Source organism: Malus sylvestris, chromosome 16 (genome assembly GCF_916048215.2).
Source record: "Malus sylvestris chromosome 16, drMalSylv7.2, whole genome shotgun sequence".
In the NCBI taxonomy this organism is placed as follows: domain Eukaryota; kingdom Viridiplantae; phylum Streptophyta; class Magnoliopsida; order Rosales; family Rosaceae; genus Malus; species Malus sylvestris.
In genome coordinates, this window is record NC_062275.1 from 31,856,687 (window position 1) to 31,882,470 (window position 25,784).

The following is a 25,784-nucleotide window of genomic DNA, read 5'->3' on the forward strand; positions in this document are numbered from 1 at the left end:
TGTGAGGGGTGTAGAGTAAGATTTTTAGAGTGCTAATAACAATTCTTATATATATTGGAAAAGGACATGATGGAGAAGCTAGTTTCACTTTGCCTCCAACAAGACACTACTACAATTAACACTTCTCACGACAAAGGGTAATTTGTCTCGTAAATATATACTTCATCGCTTAAACATTCACAGGACAAAAACTCCATCGCAAAGTAGTTGTCACGCAAAGCTTGTGAATTAAGCATTTGTGTGACGAAGGAAATGGTATTTGTTGAAAAAAGCTTTGTTGCATAAAATATAAAGAAACGAAGCCTGTCATCACACAGATAACAAGGGTATGCAACCATGTTGTCACGTTGAGTTCATGACGACGGCAAAACGTCATTAGGTAAGACTTATCGATGAAGGTCCCCGTCGGGTAAACCTTTAACAATTCAAGTAATTTTAACATTATTTCATTATTAAGTTTTGTTGTTTACCAATTGCGCGACAAAACCTTTCTTACTTTTAATCTTTTGTGACGAAGTGATTCATTGCTCAAGGGTTTTTATTTTTTATTTTTTCTGTTCTGTTTTCATTTTTAATAAAATATATAATTTAATTATATTTTTTTATTATTATAATTAAATTATAAACAGTAATTAATAAAAAAAATATTTATAGGATATATGGATATGTACATACAAGACAACAAAATTTATAATATCCGAAAAAAAAAAAACTACATAAAAAGTGTCGCGGGGCCTATTGCGTCAGCATAGGCGAGCTAGGTCTCCTTCGGGTGGGTCTCCTTCAGGTGGGGGGTGCTTAGAGGTCGATAGTTCTTGAGAAGCTTGTGGGAGACAAATACCGAACAAGTGAAAGACCTGTAAGCTCAGCGTCATCGGACTCCCCTGGGTTGCGAACCGCTACTTTAGGTAAGCCACTTCCTACATCAACGCATTGACCTGGCCTTTGGCCTGCCTGGAAGAACAGGCCACATTCTCCCTATGATGGGCATTCCCCCCGACAAGCCTTTCTCGACCTCTAATCGAAATCTCTGTGATGATATGAAACCCCACACCGTCGGGCGGAGTCACTGCATTGATCAGGGTGTCCGGGGAAAGCTAGGAGGCGACCTCTTGATGAATAGCTTGGCTCTTCTCCGCCATCGTCACTTGTAATAATACCACAGATGTATTAATAATAATTAATATGTATACTACTTACAAGTTTAAGAAAAGTAAGAATTAAATATACTTACATGCAGCTCCTCCGTCATCTCTTATCCCCGGTTAAACGTATACATCCCTAAACATGTCGATCTTGTGAAATTTGGAACCCTCTTGAAAAAAAAAAATTAAGAAAAATGTTAGTAATTGAAATAGAAAATCCATGTTGTATTTGTGGCTTGGTCGCTTCATTTTATGTGATAGTGAGGACACCTTCCACTGTCGAGTGATTCTGTTAGCCCTGGCGATTGTGTGGGGCAACTTGGTTCCTTTAGTGCCTTGTATTCCTCAGTCTTCTATACCACGAGTTGGATGACATTCACTCTCTGGGGGAGTAAGTCGACAGTGCTTCGGTAAAGAGTTTTTGTGTGTCTGCTTTCTACAAATCTTCCTCTGGGAACATATTAAATGGTTGAAGATAAGTCATTGCCCTTTAAGTGCCGCTTTATTGTTAACTCCTCTTATATGCTTGTGAGACTTTTGTTAGCTAGTCGTTGGTTTGGTAAGTTCCCGGGAAGGAAGCAAGACCTCCTCGAGTATCTGGATGACGTGAACACAGCAATCCCTGAAGGCTTCGAGCCGGCACTAGAAGAAAAAAGATCATCTACCACGGTGGATGTCCGTTGTAGATCAAAATCCACCACGGACACATTGCCCATTAGTATTAAGGATGTGGTAAAAAGTTTAGACTTTTACCACGGCCAAAGCACATTGTCAATTAAATAATAATCACGGATTTAGCCTGTAGTGAATTCGAATCTAACACCACACGCTAAAACCATTGTGGACCATTAATTAACCATGGATAATGCCCATTATAAAAAAAATTCTAAAAATTAAAAATAATTAATTAATTAAAAACAATATATAAATTTTGATAAAAAAAAAAAGCAATATATAAAAACCCACAAAATTGCAAATTTACTATAATACAATAAAATTTTAAATTATTACATGTTTAAAAAGAATTACAAGTATTACACTAAACTACAACAAAATCACCTATAAAACCAATGTGATGTCCTAAGAAATATGAAACTATCTATAAATTATGAAATACGCCTCCATTTACAAGGAAATTGTCACTTAGAAGACTTTAGTTTTCCTTGAATACCTCCAATCAAATTCCTTTCAAATTTGTAGTTGCCCACCCATGTACACACTTCAAATTTGTAGTTTCCTGTTGATGTAATAGCTGACATTGGAGTTATGGACCCTCATGAATTAGAACCACCAACCACCTTTGAGATAAAACAAGAAAAAATATATATCTTAGAAAGGAAACTCATGTCTCAACTCAAGGACATGATATACAAAAAAATTTCATCCATTAAGTCAATTCCCAAAAGGCAAACAGTCCATCATCTAAGTGAAAAAAAAAATGTCCTAGTACCGATTATCCCAAGGATTTGCTAAACTACTGAGACAGGCAGTGGATCAATAGATATCAAATGCTGAACCCTATGGATAAACTCATCCCCAGTCCAAACTTCTGATTCCTTCTAATAAGGACATTAACAGAAATAGGCATTCATTATGTAACAACCTTATGAAACCCTCTAAATAATACCTTCTAATCAAAGTCCAAATCATGGGCAGGAAAGAAGCTTAGTTATTGTTGGCTACAATCAAGCTCTTCACATTTTGTTGATCATTCATCCATTCTTATCTTTACATTTATCAAGATTTCACCCCAAAATGGATCAAGGGCAGTTTTTCTGAACATACATCAGTAGCCAATGTATTGCAAAGCCAATCCTATTTATTTTCTAAAAGCTCTAATCCCTTTTGCTTTGGATGCCCTTTTTTCAATTCCAAATCTTATTAGCAATCGTCTACTTAGTTTATGTAACCATGAATCTCCCAAGTATACACAATTCTGCTTTCCTTTTAATCTCTAAAATTTTAACAAATTCAAAACTTTTGGATCATCAAATTCTCAATCATTCAATAGCATATCAAAATTCAGAAAGCAAAATAACGAAAGGTTAAATATTTATTACACGATTTTGATCCAAACACAATCCAAGATCCAAACTTTAAACAAAATTAAAACCCTAACAATATCAACCCTGAGATAATTTACATACCATAGCGAAAACAAAGTATTTGTAGCATTGAATTACCAATTAAGTTTCGAATCCGAACCCGATCTGAACCAGGACCCAGACCTCAAGTTCCGCCACTAGATCGGTGGAGGTACAGCTTGCCGAACACATGAAGAGCCGTGATGAAGCCAATGAAGCAGAGGTTCATGACGACAACAGTTGGGGCACTAGCAAGGAGATTTAGAGCGATACTAGCAGATTGACGAAGATCGTTAAGTAAAAACTCAGAGGGCTGAGAAGCTCACCATTATTGCAGTTTTCTCAGGAAAAAAATGAAAATCAGAAGTTAGAAAGAGAGAGAGAGAGAAAAAGGAATATTCCGAGAACAAGTACGAAGGGGAAGAAAGAACAAGGGGTAAATGAGAGGGAAATGGTGAATAGGAAAATCTGTAGATGGCTAAGAAGCGGTGGGGAGTTTTCAAGTCGGTGGTAGGTGGGAGTCTGCCCAGAGAATAAAGAGGAAGCCATAAGAAATAGGAATTGAGAAGGATTTCAATTTTGAGAAGGGCGGGAATATTAGTAAGTTTCATAGATTTCAAATTTTGGGAAATTTGTAATCCAGCTTTTTGAATTTTTTTTAATAATGTGTGTAATTCTACCACACTTAATGATCGTGGTAGATAAAAAGAATCCAGAGTGGTTACGAACTATATACCACGTTGAAGGTCCATGGTGATTTAATATTTTTACAACGTGTTGACTAAGTTTGTGGTATTAGATTCTTTTATCATAACGGGTCATTATTTGCTTGTTATAAAATATTATTATCCACGACGTGCTCACTAAGCCCGTGATAAATATTCACTTTTTATCATACGCACATAAAATCCGTGGTAGAATTGTTGTGGTAGATGAGCTGCTGTGTTCTAGTGCGGTGATGTTTTATACTGATGTCGTTTATGGTGATGATCCTAGTATGACTTTGATTCCTTTGTCCGAGAATTTATATTTCTCTTCCCTCACTGAGAAATTATTGGCGTTGTTAGCCTCGTTGGTACCGTCCCTTGGAAAGAATGGTAAGGAAAGGAGTGCAATTTATGCTCCTCTCCGAGTGAGACGACAGTTCGGTTTTGACCACGGTGTACCGCAAGCTTTCCTAGCTGAGGACAGTGGTTTCGTCAAACGACTATTTTTGGAGTTTCGTCTTTTTGCCACTCGAGAGTCTTCATCTTTTCCACTACATTGCCAACATGACTCGAATGGGTGGCACCTCCAAGGCCTATATGACGTGCTCGATGAAGTGTTTTGCAATTGTCAAGTTCCACAATGACATACTGCTAGGTGACATACTGCTAGCTGCTACTCATGGTTTTTATGGAAACCCTGAAGATGAATCACTAAAGGGAGAATTGAGAGTAAGTTTCAATTCACAATAGATTAGTAAGAGTTCTTATCGTCCACTGCCTCACTAAAAAGAACCTAATTTATCGCACACCATGTAAGGTAGTGATTGAAAGATATATCGACGATGAGTAAGGACAATCAAATAGTTCAAATGCATATGGCAAGGATTGATTAATATGTTTAGTAATCATATGAAAGGTTTGTATTAGGTTTTAATTAAGTTTCGCGTTTGGGGGCCAAATAGGTTTTCATCCACAAGGCGCATTGAGTTTAAGTTGTAGGACAACTAAAATTAGATAGGAATTAACCCAAAGACAATCTCAAAACTGTCCATGCTACAAGTTTGCCACTCACTTGAAAAGAGGTATAAAGGCAACTTTATAACCTTAACCTCTTTAAGGTTTCTTTGAGGAAAGATATGAGAACACAAGCTCTCTCTTTCTCTCAAGAAAGGCTGGACATATGGGAGAAGCAAACTAGCATTCCCTTCCTCTCATACCACTCATCTTCTTCCTTCCATCATCATTGGTGTCAAAACAACTTTGGTGGCTTTTGGAGAGTCTATTCTTCCATTCTAATCGAAGAAGACAAGGAGCCAACAAGCAACTTTCTTCCATCCATATCCATGGAGCCAAGGAGTAAGGATGCAAAGGATTGAAGGCCCTCTCTTGGGTGAATAACCTTTGCAAAGCAAAGAGGTGCTTCAAATGTATAAAATTTCTCAACTCTCTTAGTGATTCAAAGTTATAAAATTTCTCAACTCTCTGTGATTCTAAGGTATAAAGTTTCTCAACTCTCTTTATGATTTGAGTTAAGTCTTGGTTCACCACCACTACTAAGCTTTAAATTTCATGGTTTAAGTTTTGTTTTAAAATGCATACAAGCGTGCTTCAACCATTTAATCGTTAAATGCATGCATTATGTGGCTTAATGAACTTAGTTCATCAAAAATTTTCCTTTTGAGGGTTGTTTATTTGCGCGAACAACGGAGAGAATACAAGGGTAGAGAAATCTACAGCAAGATTTTGGTGTTTAGCATAAGGGTTTTCAATAAGCTCTTATAACCGAGTTGTTATTCTCCATGGTTCATTTCAAGAGAGATCACATGAGGAATAAGCAAAGGTCGTTGAACCTCACTAAAATCATTGTGATTGTTTGCAGCAGATGGTTATATATTGTTCATATATTTGCATAGCATCATCTTATGAGTTTGCAAAAACCGAAGACTGTCGATAAACCAGATGAACTAGGAGGGATTAAAATCTACATGAAAATACTCCAACGTCAAATATCAACCGCTGAAACTTGTAATTCACTTTCTGAACCACAGCCCCAAAATATACGTTGGTGAGAACGCAGAAAGTTTTTTCTCTAAGTTATGGCTCACCAAGTGACAGATAAACCAACCGAAGGCGATAGACAATATTGGTCAACTTCCACGTAAAAGGTTAGAAAATTTACGTTAGCCCAACCACAGAAAAACACAAGCAAAACAAAATCTAGCATAACTGATATAAAGCAGAGAACATGAAAATTACAAAAATATGAGCCAAATGATCATATCTATGATGGGAACTTTTTACATGTATAGCAGTCGTTTACTCCAAAATGGGAACAGAAAAAATGGGCAAGGGACAATTGACATAACTGCACTCCTGAATGAAATTTTCTATCAGAACGTCGTTCCTCCCAAATTCTGACCTGGCTACAGAGAAGTAAGCTTTGATTTCCCAAACCCAAAGAATTAGCCACCTCCAGACTTGAGTGTGTTACTCAACCTACATTAACAAGTATATTGTTCCACTCTACTTCAGAAACTAAGGTTGAAGTTAAAAACAAAAAAAAATTGAAAACTATAAGAACTTGAAAATTCATCATCACTTCTAACTGTACAAAGTCTTAAAAGTACATTTACGCACACTCAAAAACGAAATATTATGAAACAAATGCCCCCAACAGCACTGCTTGTTGTTCAAAAAGAAAAATAACTGTTATTGGCAATTATAAAAGTCGTCATGCACTCCTCCCTAGTGTAAGAAAATAAAGGACATAGGAGTGCATGATGACTTTAACGCTAATAACAATTCCCAATAGCAAAACTCCAACAGAATGAATATTAAGCAGGAAGCAGATTTAGAGTCATAGTTTCAGAAAGGAATTAATGAATAAAGGATCCTATTGACCTGCTGCTGGACTCTTGAAATTTCTACGATGTTAATGGGGACAATGGTACTTAGTGTACATAGTAATGTTATGCATGTATACTACAATTGTGAAAACTACTAGTACTCAGTTTTTGTTTCTAGCAGCTGAGCAGTTGTAGGGCCAATTTTACTCTAGCATCGTTGAAGATTCAACTCTGAAATTATGAATTCGTTCTACGAGCTTGATTTCTGCATGATACTCATGGTTATTATCATTATAACTACCATGTTGACTACTAAAGTACCAACAAATGCTTTTTGGGACGTGGCTTCTAATAATGGACTGAGGTGAGTTGAGCAGATAACTCAACAGTTTTCCCTGACCTTTTGCCCTTTGCTCTTCACAAGGGAAGCCAAGGCAACAGGCAATAAATATTTGCTCAATCTTACCCAGATAAATTGTTAGCTCAATCTTATCCAGTTAAATTGTTAGCTCAATCTCATCCAGTTTTAAAACCGTTGGAAATTCCTAGGATACATAAATGTGTAAAACAGATGTAACTACAGAGAAAACATATCCACCATTTTTAGCTATATTAGAAATTACACAATTGAAACGGAATGTTCTTTTACTAACTGGAACTACAGAAAATTTGATGATTAGTAACGCATACCAGTCTAAGCCCTCAAATAGACCTTCCCCTTTTATGGCAGAAGTTTTAAAAATAGCCCACTGGCGATTTTTTATCTTGTGAAACTCCAAAGCCTCAGTTATTGCAGCATCATCAAGAGCACCAGGAAGATCCTAATAACACAAATGAAAATATAAAAAGAATCACAAAGATTGAAAAATTATATTTGAAGGTCAATATAAAGATATGAAACTGAACTTGGAATGTAAGAACTGCTTCCCTTTCAAAGTTTTCTAACAACAACAACAACAAAGCCTTTTCCCACTAAGTGGGGTCGGCTATATGAATCCTAGAACGCCATTGCGCTCGGTTTTGTGTCATGTCCTCCGTTAGATCCAAGTACTCTAAGTCTTTTCTTAGAGTCTCTTCCAAAGTTGTCCTAGGTCTTCCTCTACCCCTTCGGCCCTGAACCTCTGTCCCGTAGTCACATCTTCGAACCGGAGCGTCAGTCGGCCTTCTTTGCACATGTTCAAAATCACCGGAGCCGATTTTCTCTCATATTTCCTACAATTTCGGCTACTCCTACTTTACCTCGGATATCCTCATTCCCAATCTTATCCTTTCTCGTGTGCCCACACATCCCACGAAGCATCCTCATCTCCGCTACACCCATTTTGTGTACGTGTTGATGCTTCACCACCCAACATTCTGTGCCATACAACATCGCTAGCCTTATTGCCGTCCTATAAAATTTTCCCTTGAGCTTCAGTGGCCTACGACGGTCACACAACACGCCGGATGCACTCTTTCCATCCAGCTCGTATTCTATGGTTGAGATCTCCATCTAATTCTCCGTTCTCTTGCAAGATAGATCCTAGGTAGCGAAAACGATCGCTTTTTGTGATCTTCGCTAGATTGCTCCGGTCATTAGTGTGGATAAGTATATAAATGGATAGAGATAGGAAAGCAAACACAAGATGTACGTGGTTCACCCAGATTGGCTACGTCCACGGAATAGAAGAGTTCTCATTAATTGTGAAGGGTTTACACAAGTACATAGGTTCAAGCTCTCATTTAGTGAGTACAAGTGAATGATTTAGTACAAATGACATTAGGAAATATTGTGGGAGAATGATCTCGTAATCACGAAACTTCTAAGTATCGGAGTGTGGTGTCGTCTTGACTTGCCTTATCTGTCTCATAGGTAGATGTGGCATCTTCTCTGGAAGTACTCTTCCTCCATCCAGGGGTGGTATCTTTAACTGGTGGAGATGCACAAGGTAATGTATCAATTTCACTTGAAGCTTACTTGTAGTTTCAGGCTTGGTCAAGCGCGATACAAACCATGTAGTAGGAGTCCCCCAAGTCGCCGAGCTAGGGGGTCTGCTGAAAGAAGTGACAGACAAGGTAAGCAATCAGAGCTCCGACTGATTGTTCACCTTCTCCCCATCTTGCAGCAGCATGAAGGATAAAGAGAAGAAAAATGAAAAGAGATGATATGAGATACTTTTGCTTTTGAAGAAGTAACTTTCCACAGGCTTATTCTTGAACTGAGCTGGAGGGTTTTCTGGTTTCCTCCAGAGTATAAGGCCGACTGAAGAATTTGAGGGTCAAAACAAGTCCATCAAATCTAGAGTACGTTCCACCCTGCTGATATGGGATACTTTTGCGTTTGACAGAGTAATGAATGTATCGGCACGTGTGCTGTTACGCTTGTCTCCACATGCTTCCTTGTATCCTTCGCACTTGCCCTATCTGTTCCTCAAGCAGATGCGGAATCTTCCCTGGAAACATAAGATGTTGAAGATGAGTACTCGAGAGCAATGCCAGGTAAGTAATCAGGTAAGGGGTTCCAGGCAGTCAGTTCCTGGCTGGAAGCTTGATTCCAAGTGCTGACTGATTGCTCTCTTTCTCCTTGTCTTGCAGGTAAAAACAAGGCCAAAAGAAAAGACAGGGAAAAAGCATGATATGGGATACTCTTGCTTTTAACCCTGATGATATGAGATATTCTTGCTCTAGTATAGCTTGTTTGCAGAGGTATTATCGGGGGGAAAGAAAGCTGAATATTTCGAAAGGCTTCGTTGGGAGTGCCCTCTCAGATATGATGAAAGGTTGAGCATTTTTGCAGGTCTGCCTGTCCGTTGGGGATGGAGGTCGACATATATAGGAGTCTCCCTAACAACAAGTAGTAATGCTATTCCTTTACCCTGCTTGGTCATAGCACGGTAGTGGGAGCTGCCAGTTTCACATGTTTTAACTCTGTCAGAGCACTTTGAAAAAGTGGTCTGTGGTATCTGGCTCTCGAGATTCGGAGAACGATGCATCTTCGATTTTTGAGAAAGCAATCATGCTGGGGGTATGACTCTCGAGATTCGGAGAGCAGTGTCTTTTCGATTTTTGAGGAAGTAATCATGTTGGGAGTCTGGCTCTCGAGATTCGGAGGGCGGTGCCTCTTCGATTTTGGAGCAAGCAATCTTGTTGGGAGTGTTGTCTCGAATGTGAGTAAAGGTTGGGCATGTTTGCTAGTCTACCTTGCCACGAAGCACAAAGGTTGACACACAGGGACTTTCCAATTATCCAGCAATGGTACTGTTCCTTTACCCTCTCTTCGATTTTGAGAAAGTAGTCATGTTGGGAGTCTGGCTCTCGAGATTCGGAGGACGGTGCCTCTTCGATTTTGGAGCAAGCAATCTTATTGGGAGTGTTTTCTCGAATGTGAGTAAAGGTTGGGCATGTTTGCTAGTCTACCTTGCCACGAAGCACAGAGGTTGACACACAGGGACTTTCCAATTATCCAGCAGTGGTACTGTTCCTTTACAGTTGTGGGTAATAATGTGGTAGCTAGACCTTCAAAATTTATGTGTCTAAACTTTTGTTAGTGCTGTTTCTTTGCTATTCTTTTACCTTTCTTGGTCAGAGCGATGTAGTGGGAGCTGCAAGCTTCACGTGCTCAACTTTGGCAGAGAACTTTGGCAAAGTTATTTGTGGTACCCATGAGCTATTGTTGCGTGTGGGAAGTGGGTGATTGAACAGTAAGATTCATGTGCTTTCTACTTCACCAGAAGTCTTCGACAGAATGCCCATAATTTCTGCAAAGCTGAGTGTGCGTGTGACAGGTGCTGACAAGGCTAGAAAAGTAGGTGCCTCTTCGATTTCTGAGATCGGCCCTCGTGGTCTCTGAGCAGCCCAGCTCTTGAGAAAGCGAGCGCCTCTTCGATTGATTCGGAGAACGATGCCTCATCGATTTTTGAGAAAGCAATCATGCTGGGGGTCTGGCTCTCGAGATTCGGGGAGCAGTCTCTTCGATTTTTGAGAAAGTAATCATGTTGGGAGTCTGGCTCTCGAGATTCGGAGGGCGGTGCCTCTTCGATTTTGGAGCAAGCAATCTTGTTGGGAGTGTTTTCTCGAATGTGAGTAAAGGTTGGGCATGTTTGCTAGTCTACCTTGCCACGAAGCACAGAGGTTGACACACAGGGACTTTCCAATTATCCAGCAATGGTACTGTTCCTTTACCCTCTCTTCGATTTTTAAGAAAGTAGTCATGTTGGGAGTCTGGCTCTCGAGATTCGGAGGACGGTGCCTCTTCGATTTTGGAGCAAGCAATCTTATTGGGAGTGTTTTCTCGAATGTGAGTAAAGGTTGGGCATGTTTGCTAGTCTACCTTGCCACGAAGCACAGAGGTTGACACACAGGGACTTTCCAATTATCCAGCAGTGGTACTGTTCCTTTACCCTTGTGGGTAATAATATGGTAGCTAGACCTTCAAAATTTATGGGTCTAAACTTTGTTAGTGCTGTTTCTTTGCTATTCTTTTACCCTTCTTGGTCAGAGCGATGTAGTGGGAGCTGCAAGCTTCACGTGCTCAACTTTGGCAAAGTTATTTGTGGTACCCATGAGCTATTGTTGCGTGTGGGAAGTGGGTGATTGAACAGTAAGATTCATGTGTTTTCTACTTCCCCAAAAGTCTTTGACAGAATGCCCATAATTTCCGCAAAACTGAGTGTGCGTGTGACAGGTGCTGAAAAGGCTGGAAAAGTAGGTGCCTCTTCGATTTCTGAGATCGGCCCTCGTGGTCTCTGGGGAGCCCAGCTTTTGAGAAAGCGAGCGCCTCTTCGATTTTTGAGATCGGCCTTCGTGGTCTTTGAGCAGCCCAACTTTTGAGAAAGCAAACGCCTCTTCGATTTCTGAGATCAACCCTCGTGATCTCTAAGCAGCCCAGCTTTTGAGAAAGCAAACGCCTCTTCGATTTCTGAGCAGGCGCCTCTTCGATTTCTGAAGCTTCGTCGAGTGCAGATTTTTATAGGGGCTGGCATTAAGTTCCAAAGCACACTTGAATCTCCACCAGTAGAAGCTTCATTCTTGCACTTCTAAGATCTTGATTTGTCCGACCTCTTCTCTCTTCAACACCTTTGAAAATGTCTGGCCCCTCCGACCGTCGTTTTGACTTGAACCTTGTTGAAGAGGCAGCCCCGCCTTCTCCAGACAACATATGGCGCCCATCCTTCGTCTCCCCTACTGGTCCTCTTACCGTTGGGGATTCCGTGATGAAGAATGATATGACCGCTGCGGTGGTGGCCAGGAACCTTCTCACTCCCAAAGATAACAGACTACTTTCCAAACGGTCTGATGAGTTAGCTGTTAAGGATTCGCTGGCTCTCAGTGTTCAGTGTGCAGGTTCTGTGTCTAATATGGCCCAACGCCTATTTGCTCGAACCCGCCAAGTTGAATCATTGGCGGCTGAAGTGATGAGTCTCAAACAGGAGATTAGAGGGCTCAAGCATGAGAATAAACAGTTGCACCGGCTCGCACATGACTATGCTACAAACATGAAGAGGAAGCTTGACCAGATGAAGGAAACTGATGGTCAGGTTTTACTTGATCATCAGAGATTTGTGGGTTTGTTCCAAAGGCATTTATTGCCTTCGTCTTCTGGGGCTGTACCGCGTAATGAAGCTCCAAATGATCAACCTCTGATGCCTCCTCCTTCTAGGGTTCTGTCCAGTACTGAGGCTCCAAATGATCCCCCTCCGGTGCCTTCTCTTTCTGGGGCTCTACCGACTGCTGAGACTTCTCCTAAGCAACCTTTGTGAAGGCTCCCTCTTGTATGCTTATTTTGACTCATGTATATGTACATATTTGTAGCTTATCGGGGATATCAATAAATAAGCTTTCCTTCATTTCAACGTATTGTGTTAAATACACCAAAGCCTTCTTCGCTAAGTTCTTTGAATTTTCTTTTGTTAAAGCTTGTATGTTGAAGCTTTCTGAGTGGAGCATGTAGGTTGGGGTAGTGTTCCCTTAATTTCCCGAGTGAGGAAAACTTCTCGGTTGGAGACTTGGAAAATCCAAGTCACTGAGTGGGATCGGCTAATGACATTTTTCTTTTTCTTACTGTGCATACACATGCATATTATTTAAATGATTAAACAGCAGTTTTTCACCGAACCATGCAAATTTAACAGGAAATTCCACTAACCTGCTTATTGGCAAAAATGAGAACAACTGCACCTTTCAACTCTTCCTCCTGCTCAAAAGCAATAAAATCACTATCAAATAACCTACACAACCAATGAGTAAAAGCCAAACTCCAGGGAGTCAGAAAAAGAGAGTAGAATTATGGAATCACAAACATCCAAGGCCAAGAGTTAGACATTAACAGAAGTTTCTCGTACTAAAAAGAATTTCCACTTTATTATTAAGGTTCCCAGAAAATACAAATAGATCTATTTATATCCCCTCGTAACAAAAATTCTTATATCAATTTCTCTTTCCTTATATTTACATTTACAGCAACAAAGCACTGACAACAATATGGAAGGTAGAATATTAAAAAATTTATGACCAAAAAAGCCAATACTATATATTCCAAAAATTTACTTTGAATATTCAAATGCATGCCAACAAGAAGTTACCTCAAGTATTGCATGAAACTCATCCTTAGCGATTACCAGCCTATCGGTGTCACTAGAATCAACAACATAGATTATGGCCTGAGTATTTGGAAAATAGCATCTCCAATACGGTCTGTGGCATGAAACAACATAGAGTCCAATGAGCTTATTGTTAACTTAGAAATCACTAGGAGTGACAAACCAAAAGATACTCAAATGACCCAACAGTATGCATACGTCCAAAGTCAATAAACAGAGTTTCAGTACCACATATTAGTATAGATGGGCACCATATGAAGAATTTCATTAAAATTTCTAATCATAAAGTGTCACATCCTATGGATACTTTCTTTATGGGTAAGCAGTTCAAAAGGAAAAAATGAAAACCAAACCTTGACCAAACTCTTACAACTGTTATCCATACTGCTAATCCAGGAGACCCAGCCAAGTTATTTTTATATAAAGCTGCCATGCTAATAAATACGCATCTCTTTTTTATCGTAAAACTTAGTCTGGTTTCAAGCTAAAAAAGAAAAGGCTACTATCATCATGTATCCCTCGTATTCAGTGCCAAAGCCCTATTGTTTAAGAATAATTACATATTTTGCATAAAGTTTCTAACAGTGTGTGGTTGAGACTAAAGCACTCTTAGATTATATTAGATTAACTTGGCTTGAAATATTATATCTCAACATGAATTTACTTGGAAACAAATGGCATCCATTAAAAAAATTCAAGAAAAATAAACAAATATATTTACAAAATGAATTCAGGCATACAGAACAATCAAAGAGATATTGAAACACCCAGTAAATGGATACCAATTGATAATCATGAAACACAGAACTACATTTATAGTGAAACATCAATCAATCAAAGCTTATATAGGGTTCTGACAATAAATCCTACTCATGTAAAATTTTTCTATCACAAGTACATATTCCATTTATGATATTTTTCTTCTAATCCTCAATGAAGATTCACTATAACAATATTAAAACAGAGGCACTAATCAAGATTTATTCGGCACATCAGATTGCAAAGTATTAAAACTTATACTTCTATTGGAATAAATACAGAAAAGTTTACTAAATATCAAAACATATTAAAAGACCATTTAGTCAAAGAAACAATACCTGATACTTGTCTGTCCACCTATATAAGCAAACAATAACAAATTTATCAGAACGCAAAAATGTGACTTCTCTTATTTTATCAAGAAACTAACATGAGTCCATAACTTGAGCTTTAAAAGTTATTATCCATCATACGAAAAATTAAAACCTCATATAAGTAGTGGAAAATGATGTAAGAGCTTTAAGATCTATTTTCCATTATCCAAAAGGAAATACACGCCAACATTGCTCCCAAAAATTACAACAATGCACCAGTAGTCATGAAAGGCAAAGGTTTAAAGCCAAAAGATCATGATCATAGTATACTGCCTCCTTAAAAGAAAATTCAATAACATACAATAAATTAAAAATAATTCTGTACTTGAACACAAACTCCACTTGAGCCACAAAAATCAACAAGCAAAGTTAAACACATTCAAAACATGCACAATAAAAGCATCCATTTAATATAGTTACAAAGGATCCAATCCAGTATTGAATAACTTGAGTTCAAGCAATGCTGACTTTCAATCTGGTTGGTTAATTCAAGGAACAAACCAACCTCAAGCTTGTATCAATCACCAAGGCAGAATATAAAGTTGTGCACCACATCAAAACCATCTCCTTAACAGTGTACATACTAGTGTGTTGATTCCAACAAACTGAAATCAGCTTCTCATAAGTCATTTGAAATAGCTCAACAAGTTCAATCTAAATCGAACATGACTAAACGTTTAAACCCTACTGATTTGGATATGAATCTGGTTCTCTGATCCACAAGGTATTCAAATTACAACCGTTATGATGACAAGACCTAATAAGGTTGTTAAGATAAGTATCCAACTTTTTCGCCTTAGGAGTTTTCCCCCTAAAATTCATGCTGACTATATAAAATTAATCAAATTAAAGCACATCTAATTTCTGACTTAAGGTAAACTCTTAAATAAGGCATTGCTCTCGTACAATATGGTATCAAAGTACCATATCTCATATCGTGCCAACTGAAGATACAAATAAGGTATATATGGGCATACCGAGATCCCAAACTTGGAACTTGATGTTGTTATACTGCACTGTCTCAACATTAAATCCAATGGCTGCATCCAAGTAAAAGAGCTGATTCAGCAAAATAATCTGATTTCCAATTCGAAGAACACGATAAGCTGCACAACTCGCTAGGCTACCATTTATACAGTACATTGACTTGTTACATCAACATGAACTATCAAACCTTCAAATTTTCATCTTCTCCTCATAATTTGGGAGCAACCGAAAAAGAAAATCAAATACAACCCATAAACTACCGAACCCGAAGAAACGAAAAGAAATACCAACTTGGAATCGTGGAGACAACTTCCCCCATCTGGAGACGATCTGCGAAAACCCCAAAACAAGTCAGAAATCAGACATAAACCCACTTGACAAAATCGAAAAAACGCAAAAGGGTAAGAGTAGAATGATTGAAATCGCACAGAGAATGGTGGTTTTGCCAGCATTGTCCAATCCGAGGACGAGGATCCGAGCTTCCTTGTTCCCAAATAGGGAAGAGAACATTTTAGTGAACAAAATGCCCATATTTGTGCGAGATTTAATTTCACCTCAGCGCATGAATGGACCCGGAGATCAAACAGATTTGAGTGCTTTTAGGGGTCTGAGATCGGATCTTGAACGCAGAACCCTGAACCTCCCTGCAAATACCACCACAGAGTGAGAAAAGTATGATCGCGAAGAGAGAGAGAGAGAGAGAGAGAGAGAGAGATTAGCCGTTAGCTTGCCTGGGGAATGAGAGAGGGCCTGCTTGCTTGTGAGGATTGTGCGAGGAAGGAATCGAAATTGGGGAACATGGAGAATTGGAAGTAACGCAGAGATTAGCCGTTAGCTTGCCTGGGGAATGTTGCTTGTGAGGATTGTGCGAGGAAGGAATCGAAATTGGGGAACATGGAGAATTGGAAGTAACGCAGTCCAGACCAAAGTTTAAAATATCCATGATATCTTCAAAATCAAGAAAATTTTGATAGAAATATCAGAGTATTATTGATATAGATAAAAATTGAATAAAAATCATGAAAACCGTAAGAAAAATTTGGAAATTTTTATTGAAACTTTACACGATATTTATTTAGTCAATTATCTATTAGTTTATCACCAAAAATTAGAAGGAAATGTATTGCATGATGGATTTAACTGATTTAAGTTGATTATATAGCGGCAAATATTATGAGTGTAGAAAATATGTAATAATTAATGAAAGAAGTTTAAATACACCATAATCATTTATATATAATGAATTAGTATAATATTTTACACTTTATACATTGCATGGTAAAATACATGAGTGACTTAGTACCACATAGAGTTCCTATGAGATTCAAAATTTTCACTATCTTCATCATCTCTATGTGTAGAGTAAGCGTATTGTGAAGACTAGTCATCAAATAATAAATCCCCAAAATAGTTTTGCATGTAATTGTTAACATTGCCACCCGTATGGATCTGAGATTGATTGGCGTTGTCCATAAGCAAAATCATTTAAAGATTGGGTCTCAGATTCTTTCCATGAGTCGCTCGATTCCATCCCAACAGGAATGGGATATGAAGGGTAGGGAAATGGTTGGTTATGAGTATAACCATAGTTACTACTTCCCACTCCAACAGAGTCCGAAGTTATAGATAACGAGTCATCTTCTTGACTTGACAAAATCCCCTTGCCTCTTTCTCTACGAGTATAGTCTTTCCCTATGGCATCAATTCCTGGTCCTACCTGCCTACTGCCATGGTCCTTATCCTGTGTTGCATGCGTGAAGTTTGCCTCACCAGTGAAAGGACTCATAAATCCGGGAGGTGGACCAACATAGTTTCCATATCCACCACTACCTCCAGCTCCACTATATCCTTCATCATTCCCACCTCCGGTGGTAGGTGAGTCTCCTAATCTTGTACTAGAGTTATCATTAGTATCAACAGGATCTTGTGGTTGTGTAGGATTGGAAGAAGGTGGAATTCCAATGTTTCTTGGTCTTGGGCGCAAAAGTTCTTCCAAAGAGTCTGCGTTGCTGGATCCCATCTCCTTCTCTAATACTCTTTCTACATTTATTCCTTCATTACGTGCTTCTTTAGCAATTCTTAGAGCTGGGTTGCCTTCATCATCATCTAAATGAAGAGGTTTAATCCATTGATAAAGTTGGTTACCCTCTGTATCATCATCTTCAGAAACAATATCAAACACATCTAGTGGGTTACCACGGTCGACATGATCTATTTCTGCTTCCTTATCTCGAATTTGAAGTTTCATGTTGTAGTAGCAATAAACTAATTTTTCCAACCTACTATGAGCCAACCTATTTCTTTGCTTTGTGTGTATAAGTGCAAATGTACTCCAATTTCTTTCACAATCAGATGAGGAAGCTGTTTGTGATAATACTTTGATTGCTAACCTTCTCACAGTTGGTGCATCAGTCCCATACATGATCCACCATTCAGCTATAATGAAAAACAATGTTGATAAGCCTAATAACTCCAACAAATTCTATTATAAACTGATAGTTAAATATGTTTACACTCACTAGGAGACATTTTTGTTCGAGCAACAACTGATGTTGGTTCTCCAAAAGTTCTTCTTGCATCTTTAAACCATGTTAGCTGAATTCAATAAATCATGTTAGTTTAATCCTACAATGTAATTATTATAATTTAAGTAATTGTGTACCTCATTTCCAAATTGGCTAACTGCTGGTGATGCAGGGTCTAATTTAGAGTATACATTATGTACAATACGTATAAGGGTACCATCATCTCCAACACCGGGTCTGTATTGGTATCGAGGATTCAAATAATATGCTATTCAAAGAAACACATACTCTAATAAGAGAAATAATACTTATGCAACTAAAGAAATAAATTGCAAATTATGACACAATTTATACCTGCTGCATGCAAATTGTGGTATAATGTTTTATACCATCGGTCATTAATTATCTTTATGACCCATCTTGCCCCATGTTTTCTTTCCAAGTCCTCCTTTACTACACGCATCAACTCATATATTGCCCCCATAGTAGGATACACTTCTATGTCAACGATCAGTAAAACTCTGTAAAGAGGTTCAAACACTTGGCACACATATTCTGATTGAGTCCAAAAAGCATGATCAAGCACTATACTTTCCACCATACGACCTGCATTTGAGTGGCTGAAATTGTGGTTGGCCCAATCGTCACTAGTGAATAGTTGCTTCAACCCTCCTTTCTTCTTAAGTAGCCTGTCTAATGCAATATAGTTGGTGGCGAATTGAGTGGTAGCTGGACGAATAATTTCTCCTTTGCAAAATTCACGCATCTGTGCCAACAACCAAATGTGATTGTAAATATAATTTGTGATCGTTCTAGCTCTTTTTACGACATTAGGAATACTCTCTCTCTTCCCCATTGCCTCAAACATGAGATCAATACAATGTGCTGCACATGATGTCCAAAACACATTATGATGCTTCATTAATTTTTTTCCAGCTTTGACAAATGCAGAATCGTTGACGGTCACGACTTGGACAACATTATGCTCTCCCACCTCAATGATTACATCCCTCAATAATTTTTAAATATACTTGTCGTTCTTTATATGGTCTGAAACATCAACGGACTTCAAAAAAATTGTCTTTCCCTTGGAGTATACCATGAAGTTTGTGATAGACAATCTGGTCGGGCCAGTCCATCCATCACACATGATTGTGCAACCATTAGTTTCCCACTTTGACCTTAACTTGTTAACATACTCGCCAATGTCTTTATACTCCATTTCCAAATATTTGTTTCTTACCTCATAGGAAGTGGGAGGTTGTACTCCAACACCGGCCTGTTGACATCCCAATACCTTATTTTTGAAATGATGTGATGATGCCTTCTCAGCAGGGACATTTTCATAAATAAAGAACTTGCTAATTAGACGCCCCATTCCCTCCTTCACATTACCTCCAGTGAAATAACTCCAAACACTCTTGTGACGTGCTTTGGATGACTTATATAAACTTGGGGCTATTGTTGGTATTGGTTGTGATTCTCTAACACTTGCTCCCCGTCTCATTTGTGCACCACCACTTGTCCCGGAACCTTATACTCTATTAGGAATTTTATGAAGGTGTTCTCTTTCCCATGCTGACCGTTTGGAGGCACATAATGCTTGTTTGAAATTGCGTCATTCTTCAGGTCCCATGTCATCATCATATTCGTCCTCATCGTCATCATAATCACTGTCAACTGCTTGGCCAATGACTTCTCCTTGTAGCCCAACTTGAATATTTTCCATTTCATGTGTTTTCTTTTCCTTCTGGTGTTTTTTATTTTTTTAATAATGTGGTGATGAATGCCTTCACTTCTGGGGGGACATTATCGCATCATTGGACATTGTTTCCTAGATCTAATCCACTAAGATGGTAATTAAGTCGTGTCACTCCGCCACTCTTCATTACCCGACCACAATATTTGCAAATTGTGCCATGTTTGTTTCTGTCTATTGGATCTCCATGTTCCCAAGCTAGATCACGTTTAGTAACTCCACTAGACATCTTAAACGTACCTATATTTATTTTTCATGGAAATTAGGAAATTATTTTTTGGCCAAAAAATATAGTAGTGACGGATATATAAGAGAACCTAAATAATAAAGTTATTCTACAAAAGAATTAAATAGGAAGTAAAGAAAATGATTGTAAGAATTTAAGTAATTATAAAAATAATATGGAATAATAAAACCTAATATTAATGAATAATAATCCAATTTGATAATAAAATAATAAATGACACTAAACATATTAAAATTATCCTAGGGAATAATTATACAACATTACTTAATTACTTCAAAAAATTAACATGCAAGTATTATTTGGTTCTTAGATCACATGCACGGGTCCACACAAATTTTGTTGTTGTTGTATAAATTACAATAATATAAATATAAGTTTGTAAACTTACCTTAAATATGAAACCCTTTGTGTAAAGGCCAAATAGAATCTGCGTGGACCAACAATAAAATAATAATTACACAAATGTAACAAAATGTGATGAAAACATATAAAGTCTTTAATAATGAATTAAGAGACAATAAACACACATGTAAGTGACCAAATAAAAAATAGAAAAATTAAAAACCACAGCCATTGACTAAGTAATTTATTGACACAATTTAAAATATAATACCACCAAAAATTTGGAATAGATAATAACAAACATGCAAATTAAATAACAATAATGAATGAGAATAACTTACTATAGTTCAGTTTTTTTTAGCTTGGGGGGAAATTGAGGTTGATAGATGTTGAGAATAACATGAGCATTATGTTTTGTTTTGGAGAGATGTTGAGAATAAAGGACGGAATGGGACCATTTGATTTTATTTGTATATATAGAAATAGAACTATCTAACCATATATATAGAAATATGACTACAACTAATTAGTTAGGTGAGTGAACTTGGTGAGTAGTTCAAAAGTAGATACTTGAAAATAAATTGTCAAAGATTCATTATAATATGCAAATTTGTTTCTTGCAAAACGAATTCAAAACAAAACCATATATATAAATATTTTAGCATATTTTTACAAAAACATAAGTGATATGGTGGTCAAGGTGTTGAAGGAATAAAATGAGAGGGGTTCGAATCCCCTTGGTGTCTTTTTAAATATAGAAATTTATCCTAGATAATAAATATTAGCTTGCAAGCCTTGCAGACATCTTAACAACCATATAAATATTACAGTTGAATATGTAATCACAAACACATCTGTAGCGAGTTGGATAAGGCCCATGTGCGTGGTTGACAAAGGGAGGGGTTCAAATCCCTCTATGTGCAAGATTGAGACTTTTCAGGAGAGGGTGGGGATCCTCCTGACTGGATCATCTAGGCCATTGAAATTTGATCCAAAGGCTACAATAATTAAAACTTTTAGAGGGCCCCCTATTTGTAGCCATTGGATCAAATTTTAATGGCCCAGATGTCTTGGTCAAGAGGATCCCCACCCTATGCTTAGGGGGGGATCCGATTCCCTTGATTACCATGGAACACAAAATTATGTGTACTGGATACACCACATGATGCTGACATGTGTATTCTTATTATTAACTACCAATTTGCCCGAAAAATGACTTTAGGTGGCAAAATTCTCCGCCACTAAGGCATTTCGGGTGGAACCGGATCCCCTCATGAGCTTAGGAGGTTGAGCCTCCTGAGCAAAGGATTTGGGGCGTTGAAATTTGATCCAACGGCTACCATTATTATAACTTTTAGAGGGGCCCCCTGTTTGTAGTCGTTGGATCAAATTTCAACATTCCAGATCCTTTGCTCAGGAGGGGATCCGGTTCCGTTTTGGGCCAATGATAAAGGTAATGTCTAATACTCTCTTCTAATGTATAAAGACTTGTATGAGAGTGATGTGGTACCATGATTTTTTAGGGGTCAGAGTAAGGTTGATCAGAATAATGTTATCTCAGAAATCCACTTATGGACTTAACAACTCTGAGCGAAGCTGGATTAACGAAACAATGATGCCACCATCATCCTGTTCCGAAGCAGTGGGCGAAGCCAAAGCAACTTCGTTGAGAATGACAATGCTTGTTCCGCAAGACACAGGGCCTGATCTCGTATGAAATCAGTTAGATCTCTATATTTCTTGGATTTCCTACAATCTAGAAATTAGAGTGCGCCGCATGTAATCACACTCCTAAAGATGATGAAATATCAATTTTTAGATATCTTCTAGGATTCTCCTGACTTAGAACAAGAATTTATCCTAAAAAGGTTTCTTTCCCAACTTGTATATGTACACCCTTATAGGATTCGTCTTTGGTAACACATTCATCGCACTCTAATTATCTTATCCACTACTTAAGTCTTATATTTGCTTACTAACTTGATTGTTAGAGAGTTTTTCCCACTACTTGAACATGCCGTCTCCCATTTTAAAGAGGCATCAGTCTGGGCAATGCCCGCTCATATCTCAACATAAATTGTTGATTTGAGTCATGATGCATTGCCCTAACGATCTTCTCTCGAAACACAACGCAGAAAATCTAGAAGGCTTCAAGGTCTTACCTTGCCCAACATTTCGAAGAAGGGACATTCCCTAGAGTCAACTGCATATACGGCCTTAAAAAGAAAGGAAAACGGCATGCAAGAAGCCTCGAATGGTGGCTTTAATCAATGAACCACTAACCATCGGCTCTAACATCTTGATGTTCTCTGATCGAGACTTAGAAGATGTTCATTCTCCCCATGACAACACCCTTGTTATCAAAATACAAATTTTTAACGCCCTAGTCAGCTATATCTTGGTAAACAATGGATCAGGAGTAAACGTCCTCTTCAATGATGTTGTCGAAAAGATGGGCTTTCATGATCACATCAACAAGGGAAATACCACCTTCCATACCTTCAATGTGGCCTTCGTCTAGTCTCTGGGAATAGTGAAGTTGGCAATTCAGGCAAAACTCTTCACCCATCTGGTGACATTCCACATTATGGATTGCCAAGCTCCCTTTAACACCATTCTTGGTTAAAACTGGCTATAAAAGATGAGAGTTGTGCCATCAACCTACCATCTGTTGCTCTATTACCCCGCTCTAAATAAAGTAAAAGAAGTAAAAAAAGACCAAGCAACGACACGCTATTGCATTGTCGAAAGCATGAACATGATTTGAAAGGAAGAATGAGCTCCATCGCTCCTATGAATAAGTCAACATACCAATCATAGCCCGGGGGTTAACAGACAAGTTACAAGGAGTTTAACGTACATCTTGACCCCCCAAAAAGACAAGAGACAAAGACCAATGAAGACGCTGTGTACATTAGCCTTGGTCTTGAAAAGCCAGAGCGGAAAGCCAAGACATGATCTAAGCTGACTGATTGAGAGAATGAATTGTTCACTAACTTCTTATGGGCCAATAAAAACGTGTTCGCCTGGTTCACAGAAGCTATGCCCAAAATTGACCTTTCCATGATCTGTCATCGCCTCCACCTAGACCCAACTACCAAACTAGTTATCCAGCGTAAACGAAACCACAAAACCGAACAAAGCAAGATCATAGTAGCCACTTCATCGACGAAGTGCACCATTCGGACTGGCTAGCCAATGTTGTTTTGGTACATAAGAAGAACGGAAAATAAAGGGTGTGTGTGGACTTCACAGACTTAAGTAAGGCGTGTCCTAAAGATTCGTATCCTTTCTTACATATTGACTTTCTAGTAGATTCAACTGCAGCCACGAGCTGCTGAGCTTCATGGAAACTCACTCTGAATACAATCAGATAAAGATGCACGAGCCGGACATGAGAACAATTTCCTTTGTTATTGATTGAGGTATGTATTGTTACAAAGTCATGCCCTCTGTTCTTAAAAATGCACAAGTAACCTATCAAAGGCTTGTCAATCGAATCTTCAAAGAAATGATCAGAGAGACGATGGAAGTTTACATAGACGACATGGTCGTCAAGAGCAAAGAGAAAAAGACTACTTGACCAGCCTCCAAGACTCGTTTGACCTACTCTAGAAGTACAACATGAAGTTGAATTCGAATAAATGCATATTCAGAGTAGCATCGGGCAAGTTCCTGGGGTATCTGGTACTAAACACGGAATCGAAGCCAACCTAGATAAGATCAGGGCAATAAAGTAGCCTAAAACTGTTAAAGAGATACAAAGCACGACAGGAAGAGCGGCAGCCCTCAGCCGATTCCTCTCACAGTCCACCCATAATGTAAGCCTTTCTTTTCCATAATAAAGAAAAGTGAATACCTGTTTTGGACAGACAAGTGGGAATAGGCTTTTACAAAATAAAAAGAATAATTGTTCAACCCCCCACTATTGTCCAAGACGGTCGACGGAGAAGACTTGTACCTGTATTTGGCGGTGTCAAATTGCACAACTAGTGCATCTTTGGTTCGAGAAAACTCGGGGGAGCAGAAATTGGTGTACTATATATCAAAAGCTCTTTTCAAACTAGAGCCTAGGTACCATAAGATGGAAAAGCTCATCCTTGCATTGGTTACTGTAGCTTGGAAACTTCGACCATACTTCCAATCATTCAGAGTAATCTACATGACGGAGTATCCTCAGGATTCATCGTGCACAATCCTGATCCGTCTTCTAGAGTTTACCAAATTGGGCATTAAGTTAAGGCAACGAGAGATCAACTATCGACCTAGAACTTTGATTAGACCCCAGACACTAGTAGACTTTGTAGCAGTATTCATTATGATAGCCCAAGATACATCGAGTATCATAGATTCCTAAGAATGCCCCAGAACCCCCTATCTAGAACTTTATGTAGATGATTCGTCAAAAATAAATGGGGCAAGGGCAGGAATGGTCTTGGTAACGCTAGATAGTTTCATACTCGAGCAAGCTTTGAAGCTCAAGTTTAAGGTAAGTAACAATGAAGCAGAGAATGAGGCACTTCTAACGGGACTTAGGGTGGTAGTAAAACTCCAAATGAAAGAATTATCAATCCATTACGACTTGATGCTCATAATCAACCAAGTCATGGGGGACCACGCCACACACCACCTTATAATGGGGCTTTACCTGAACAGAGGCAAAGTGTTGCTTGAGAGATTTGGAAGATATTATATCCAAAAAATTCCAAAGGGAGAAAACAGTCATGCTAAGGTAGTAGAAAAAATAACATTGACCGTCGACTACCCCTTTTGGAGTACAATCCCATTCGAATACTTTACTACTTTGAGTGTCAAAGAAATAGAACCATAAATAATTGCAACCATCGACGCCCAGGAAAATTGGATGGACGAGATCATCTACTACATCCAAGATAGAAAGTTACCTGAAAGTACCACTTGACTAGGAATTTGGTCTAAAAGGTTTCGAGGTACATAGAAATTCGTGGAAGGCTTTGCCGACGTTCTTATTTAGGATCCCACATGTTGTGTATTACTCTGAAGGTATGCCTATAAATCCTAAATGATATCCACTCTAGTGTATGTGGCAACTATGTTGGAGGAAGATCATTAGCATATAAGGTATTGGCCATATGATACTATTGACCTACCATGCAGTAAAATGCCATAGATTGTGCTCAAAGTTGCGATAAATATCAAAAGTACATCCCTATGAACCATCAACATGTATAAGAACTTAATACTCTAACATGGTCATGGCCTTTCATGCAATGTGGCATTGATTTGGTTAGGACTCACAACAAGGCCCAAAGATACCAAAATATAAGATAGTGGCAACATATTACTTCTTGAAATGGACAGAGGTAGAGCCTTTGTCAAGGATCACTGGCGAAGCCTTTGTCAAAGATCATCAGTGCATCTGTCAAGTCCTTTCTCTATAACAACATCATTT

The 25,784-nt window shown here is 38.4% G+C and overlaps 1 protein-coding gene across 1 annotated transcript; it reads right to left on the reverse strand.

Annotated features, from left to right (window-relative positions):
- Window positions 1-6,144: 6,144 nt before the first annotated feature.
- LOC126606562 (ADP-ribosylation factor 1) lies at window positions 6,145-16,391 on the reverse strand. The gene is made up of 9 exons (XM_050273962.1): window positions 16,212-16,391; window positions 15,909-16,124; window positions 15,772-15,810; window positions 15,471-15,533; window positions 14,458-14,476; window positions 13,343-13,454; window positions 12,907-12,954; window positions 7,473-7,603; window positions 6,145-6,432 (listed from the first exon to the last, which is right to left on the reverse strand). The coding sequence occupies exons 2-9, from the start codon at window positions 16,009-16,011 to the stop codon at window positions 6,399-6,401; spliced, it is 549 nt and encodes a 182-aa protein (XP_050129919.1). The 5' UTR covers window positions 16,012-16,124; window positions 16,212-16,391; the 3' UTR covers window positions 6,145-6,398.
- Window positions 16,392-25,784: the final 9,393 nt, after the last annotated feature.